We start from the raw sequence: 6,333 nt of genomic DNA, 5'->3' as shown, positions 1-6,333 counted from the left end.
AGGTGGACTCTGCTCCTGCCTGCTCAGCCGTGGGAGTCCAGGTGGACACTGCTCCTGCCTGCTCAGCCGTGGGAGTCCTGGTGGACTCTGCTCCTGCCTGCTCAGCCGTGGGAGTGCAGGTGGACTCTGCTCCTGCCTGCTCAGCCGTGGGAGTCCAGGCAGACTCTGCTCCTGCCTGCTCAGCCGTGGGAGTCCAGGTGGACACTGCTCCTGCCTGCTCAGCCGTGGGAGTCCTGGTGGACTCTGCTCCTGCCTGCTCAGCCGTGGGAGTCCAGGCGGACTCTGCTCCTGCCTGCTCAGCCGTGGGGGTTCAGGCGGACTCCGCTCCAGTCTGCTCAGTCGTGGGAGCCCAAACGGACTCCGCTCTTGCTCCAGATCCTGTGTCCGCCGAAGGGTCTTCACCTAACCCTGATGGTACTGCTAAAGAGGATCCTGGCCAGCCTGCGATCCTCAGCTCACGTTGCCCGTCTCGAGGGGTTCATGGAGGACGCCTCTCACATCACCCGTCTCGAGGGGGTCCTGGAGGACGCCCCTCACGTCTCCTGTCTCGAGGGGGTCCTGGAGGACACCCCTCACGTCTCACGTCTCGAGGGGGTCCTGGAGGACACCCCTCACGTCTCCTGTCTCGAGGGGGTCCTGGAGGACGCCCCTCACATCTCCTGTCTCGAGGGGGTCCTGGAGGATGCCCCTCACGTCCCCTGTCTCGAGAGGGTCCTGGAGGACGCCCCTCACGTCTCCTGTCTCAAGGGGGTCCTAGAAGACGCCCGTCACGTCGCCTGTCTCGAGAGGGTCCTGGAGGACGCCCCTCACGCTGTCCACCTGAACGGTGGTCCTGTACTGGACGGCCTCCACGCCGCCCACCTGAAAAGTGGTCCTGTACTGGACGGCCTCCACGCCGCCCACCTGAAAAGTGGTCCTGTACTGGACGGCCTCCACGCCGCCCACCTGAACGTTGGCCCTGTACTGGACGGCCTCCACGCCGCCCACCTGAACGATGGTCCTATACTGGACGGCCTCCCAGTCACCCACCTGACCTGCTCTGAGCCAGTGGCTGGTCTCCCGTCCATCTGGACATTTTGTGTTTCCCTACTTGGTTTAGTTCCCGGGCCTTGTCCTGTTTTTGTTTTGGTCCTTGTGTGTCTTTGTTCGGGCCCACCACCCTTGCAGTTCCTCCCTCCGCCCGCCCTAGTTTTCTGGGAGGGGGTTTCTTGGGGACGCCAGGGGACGTCCTTGAGGGGGGGTACTGTAGGGATGGCACCATCTAGTGGGCCTTCCCCCTGTCTTTTCTCCCTTGTGTCTGTATTGATTGTCTGATTATCGTCACCTGTGTCATGTCCTGGTTGTGTGTATATAAAGTCTGTCTGTCAGTTCTGTCATTGTCAGTTCGTCGTTGGGTATTGCCTGTCCTGTCTGTCTGATCCTGTTCTTGAGTCCATGTTGTAAGTTTTGCTGCCATGTCAGCCTTTTGATTTATTATTATTATTAAAAGTATTTTATTTTATACGTTTGCCTCCTGAGTCCTGCCTGCGCAACTGGGTTCTTCTGTCCTGATCTGCCTTGAAAACCCTGACACAGTCCTCACCTCATTCTACAAGTGTGCAGTGGAGAGCATCCTGTGCTCCAGCATCAATGTGTGGCATGGAGGCTGCACAGCTGCAGGGAGACGAGTTTTGCGGAGGGTGGTGGAGGCTGCGCAGGGGACTGTCGGAGTCGGCCTCCCCACCGTCACAGACATCTGCGCCTCTAGGTGTGGGGGGAGGGCTACCTGCATCATGGGGGACCTCATTCGCCCGGCGCACACACTTTTTGCCCCGCTCCCCCCCGGGGGGGGGGGGGGGGGTTGAGGAGCATTGGGTGTAGGGCCACTGGACTGGGGGGCAGCTTCTACCCTGAGGCTGTTGGACTCATGAATCTCTAACTAGAATAATCACTGTGAAAAACCACATCATGTTGCTGCTGATCTGTTTCAATGTTGATATGTTCATGCGTGCACATCCGCTCACAGACTCATGTTCATGTTTGTGCTGATGTTCAATGTTTTTATGTTATGAGTGCTTAGTGTATATTTAGTTGATGTATTTCTTAGTTCATATCTTAGATGTTATTACTGTTTTTCTTATACATTTTATTGTTGGATGTAACTGGGACCCTGTGTACATAATTTCGCTAAACCACATGTACCACATGAGGTGCGAATGACAATAAAGAATCTCTGACTTTCTGGGCCGATACCCCGTGGGCCTGTGGTTTGCTACGAGGATGAAACTGAATTGAAATGTGATTTAAAGCAGAATCTTTTGAAACCGCATTCAAAATTTCAACGGGTCGATGGCGAACCAGGGACTTTGTTTTAGCATTTAGTTTAACTTGGGCCATCACCCAACTGGCCTGTGTTTTCTGACAGCTAACGTGAACTAGCATTAGTGGCTCTGCACAGCCTATGGGCACCTGGCTAGTTAATGGCTTTTCAAAAACACAGAGTTGAGCTTCCAGATCAGACAGCCTCTCTATCAGAACCGACATAGCAGAACATTTGTTACATGTACCATTATCTTCAAAAGAGGTAGTGTTATAGCTAAACATCTGGCACGCGATGCTTGTGATAAAACCTGAAGCCATGTTTTTCTTCTATTTTTGTTATTTTTACAATGCTTTGTGCAGTGTACCAAATCATATTTGCAGTATGATCGTCGGGCACTTTTGGAGCTCCATACATTTGCTGAAATGCCAGTGGAATTTTTGTACAGCGGTCAGCACTCTCCTCCATCAGTTCTGTCCAAGATTCATGCAATCTTTTTATGTGACCCTGGCCTATCTCCCTGGAAAAAATGTTGCAGACGTCGTGGGAAGCGTTCGGGGGTTTTGGTGAAACTAAAGCCCCTTATCCACAGGTCTGGTCCTTGTAGGACCCTATTGTGCTTTATTTAGGCCAGTTCCGTTGGGACCGGTTTATTTCTGTCTCCACAGTCCCCATAGTTCTCCTTTAGTGGGCGGATAATTAATATCAACACGCCTTACCAGCTGGTGGTGCTAGTGTTACATTAAGCTCTTTACTAACCACCACTAACATGTATTAGAAGATGTAAAGCTGGAAAAGGACAACCAAAATGGATGATCTCGTTTGTTTTGAACATACTGCTTTGCCTGTGGCTTTGTCTCCTTTATATATATATATATATATATATATATATATATATATATATATATATGCACTTATTACACTTATATTTGCACATTTGCATTGCAGACAGCTCCATGGTTCAGCTAATTATTCGAGTTTTGAACTGCTCTGTTGTGAGCTGGGCCGCTCCAACCCAGTTCTGTGTGCTATTTTTTACAGACCCCCCGGATACCATAAACAGTTTTTAAATGAACTCTCTGACTTTCTAACTGGTATTCTGCTCCAATATGATCGGGTTTTGATTTTAGGAGACTTTAATATCCACGTGTGCTGCCCTGATAAACCATTAGCTCAGAACTTTCTAGATCTCATCCAGTCCTTTAACGTTGTTCAGAGTGTTGTTGGTCCGACTCACCAGCAGGGCCACACTCTTGACTTATGCCCCTTTTCCATTAGTACCGGTACGGGCCGACTGGACCCTACTTGGCCCGGTTCTGAGGCTTTTCCATTAGTACCGGTACTTAGCACCTGTTACTATTTTTAGTACCCTTGTCTCTGTGGTTCTAACCTGAACAAAGAGGTACTAAAACGTGACGTCAGAACACTGTCGGTCACTGATTGGTCGGGGGCGGAGTCACAGGATCCATCAGAAACTTTTCAAAACAATAATCCGCCATTTGCAATTTCTCGGACTGGAGCAGCGGCTGGACTTATTTTAAAGATTTTAAAAACAATACTGACAACATCTTGGTCTAATGCTGATGTGCTGGCATTTTTTGTGCTTGGTGGCCGACAACATAATTCAGAGCAAGCTGGATGGAGCGCCGGGCAGGACGTCATCTCCCCGGCTCCAAGTTTAGCTGGTCACCACGGAAGATCCTTCGATGTGCCGACTCGGAGGCTCGGGTTCCGGATACCAGCCTTGTGTGCTCAGAGCTCCGCTGGTCACTGAGAAGCTGGAGATGGGGACTCGCAGATGGCCGTTGCGAGACCCCGGCCGCGCGTAATCATGAAGGCTGAATCCCGATCCCGCCCGGCAGTCAGGCGGACTGGACAGTCTGGGACGGACGGTGGAAGCGATTTTTAAATAAAATAATACAGTATTTATACAGTTCTATAGCACCTTCTATGAGAGGTATTTCCCTCTGAACACCGTTAGCAGCGGTCCTGAGCTCCTCGAACAGTTTGGCTGACATAATAGTTATGTCGGCTCCACCGTCCAGTAGGGCTTCATGTGTGAGGACCCCTTCAAGTGTGATCAACAGGTAAGCTTTTTTAGCGACCCCCTTTCTGATAAGGTTACACAGGAACCCTGTAGGTTTTGGCCAACGTTTCTTCTTATGTTTACCTTTGCCTGTGTAATCCTGGTTTATCCGAACCATTGATGCAGTCGCTGCTGCTCCTGAGAGTTTGGTTTTTGATGGGCCTGTCATTTATGTATGAGATCACCCGCTCACTGTGTGTTGAGGGGCTCTCATTGTTTGTAACAACAAGGTCCTGGTGGCTGTCCGTGACAGCGGCAATGTTGTTGTTTGTGTCACCCTGATTTATCTGAACCGTTAGCACAGCTGTTGCTGTTTCTGAGGTTTCAATTTGTGACGGGTCACCGTCGATGACGTGTGATTGTACCCCCCCTTTTTTTGGTGAGGGCCTGTCAGAGTTTACAACAACAACGTCATGGTGACTGTCTGTGACAGCAGTAACGGTGTTCTCTGTGCTCTGACTTTTCAGCAATGATATTGCCACACAACGCGTCAGGTTGTTTGTCCGTGGCAACACCTTTCAACATTTCCAAGAACCGACGCACACTCAATGTCTTGTCCAAGCTCAGACCCGCTGCTGTTTCTTTTTCGTCTCAGGCTGTTCAGGCAGACGTGGTGGGGGAGCAGGTCCCCTCCTCTGGTGTTCCCAGTGGGATCCCTGGTTGAATGGATCACCTTTGGTGTCATACTTTTTACCCTTAGGGCGTTCGCCCCCCTTCTGGCACATTAGTTCATCCTCTGGTTTCTTGGGAAACCATTTAGGATCCTGTCTGGACCAGGGGGCACTCACCTGTTGTGGTTTGGCTGCTGGGAAACCTTGCTTCCTCTCGTCTTTTTTGGGAGGGGGAGCTGAAGCTCTCATCCCTTCCAATTCTAATGACTGGGCAGGAATCCTCTCACTTGGGAACACCTCAAAGGGTGTTTTGGCCTATGAACGGGCTTCATAGACATTCACAGCACAATTTTTTTTTATCTCACTGATGGATTTCTCTTTGAAATTAGCCATCATCTGCACTGACATCCTTATGTCAGGGTGGAGATTTTTGCTGAAAACAAAAACGCTTCCTTCTCCTCCATGCCGGTTTCGTTCCTGTAACCAAAATAAGCCTGCAAAATTCTGGAATAATATGCCCTTGGGTGCTCATTCTTACCTTGCATGACCTTGTCGGCGGCTGGATATCCGCCAGGTCCCGCGCAAGGGGTATACTCTTTCATAAGAGCAGCACATAACAGGCGGTAATCCTTTCATGTAGCATCAGGTTGATGCTCTATGAAGGAAATCAACATCCTGGCTGAAGTGAGCCTGATTAAACCTACTTTATCCTCAACTGTAGCATTGGGATAGCTCCTTAATTGGAAGTCAAGGTCGTTCAGATATGCCTTAGTGTCAGTCGAACCCAACGGCCCCAGCTCAAAGCGTTGGACATACTTCGCTATTTTATGCAATTCTGGCTGAGAAATTGGTGTTGTTGGAACAAAAATAGCACGTGGAGGCGATTCACTATACTCACGTGGAGGTGGCAGAAGGGGATTTTTTGTAGGAGGTACAGCAAAATCCTTCTGAGGTGGTGGTGGGTGACCTGGACTCTTACCCAGTTCTTCTTCTACGGAGTGCGCTCTCAGGACATTATTACCTGCAGTGTTCCCTCAATGAGGACTGAACTAGGCAAAAGGGCCTTCTCCTATTCCGCTCCTGTTTCCTAGAATATCTTACAAAAATATTTGAAGCTCTCGACCTTGACCTCTCTAAGTATCTTTAAGAATCTGTTGGACACCTGGCTGGGTCCAATGCTGACATGTTCTTGTTTTTAGTTTTCTACATTTGTCTTGGAATCTAGCTGTTTTTTTGTTTGTTTTGTTTTTGTTTTGTTACCTTTTCCTTTTAGCCATCCTATTTGTTAAAAAAAAAACTGCAGTATGACTTTTTATAACTGTTTATTGTTGTTGCTG

The 6,333-nt window shown here is 49.6% G+C and overlaps 1 protein-coding gene across 1 annotated transcript in view; it reads right to left on the bottom strand.

Annotated features, from left to right (window-relative positions):
• The window catches only part of amdhd2 (amidohydrolase domain containing 2), a 70,320-nt gene extending 65,817 nt beyond the window's left edge, over window positions 1-4,503 (bottom strand). The window contains exons 1-3 of the mRNA XM_037693090.1: window positions 4,470-4,503; window positions 811-1,067; window positions 20-292 (exon numbers count right to left, since the gene is read on the bottom strand). Coding sequence (XP_037549018.1) covers window positions 20-292; window positions 811-1,067; window positions 4,470-4,503 — 564 coding nt within the window. The remainder of the gene's footprint in view (window positions 1-19; window positions 293-810; window positions 1,068-4,469) is intronic.
• Between the last annotated feature and the right edge of the window lie 1,830 nt (window positions 4,504-6,333).

This window comes from Nematolebias whitei, chromosome 19 (assembly GCF_014905685.2).
Source record: "Nematolebias whitei isolate Nwh7 chromosome 19, NemWhi1, whole genome shotgun sequence".
NCBI classification, from domain to species: Eukaryota; Metazoa; Chordata; class Actinopteri; order Cyprinodontiformes; family Rivulidae; genus Nematolebias; species Nematolebias whitei.
The sequence above is the reverse complement of the archived record's forward strand: the minus strand, read 5'-3'. Positions and strand labels throughout refer to the sequence as shown.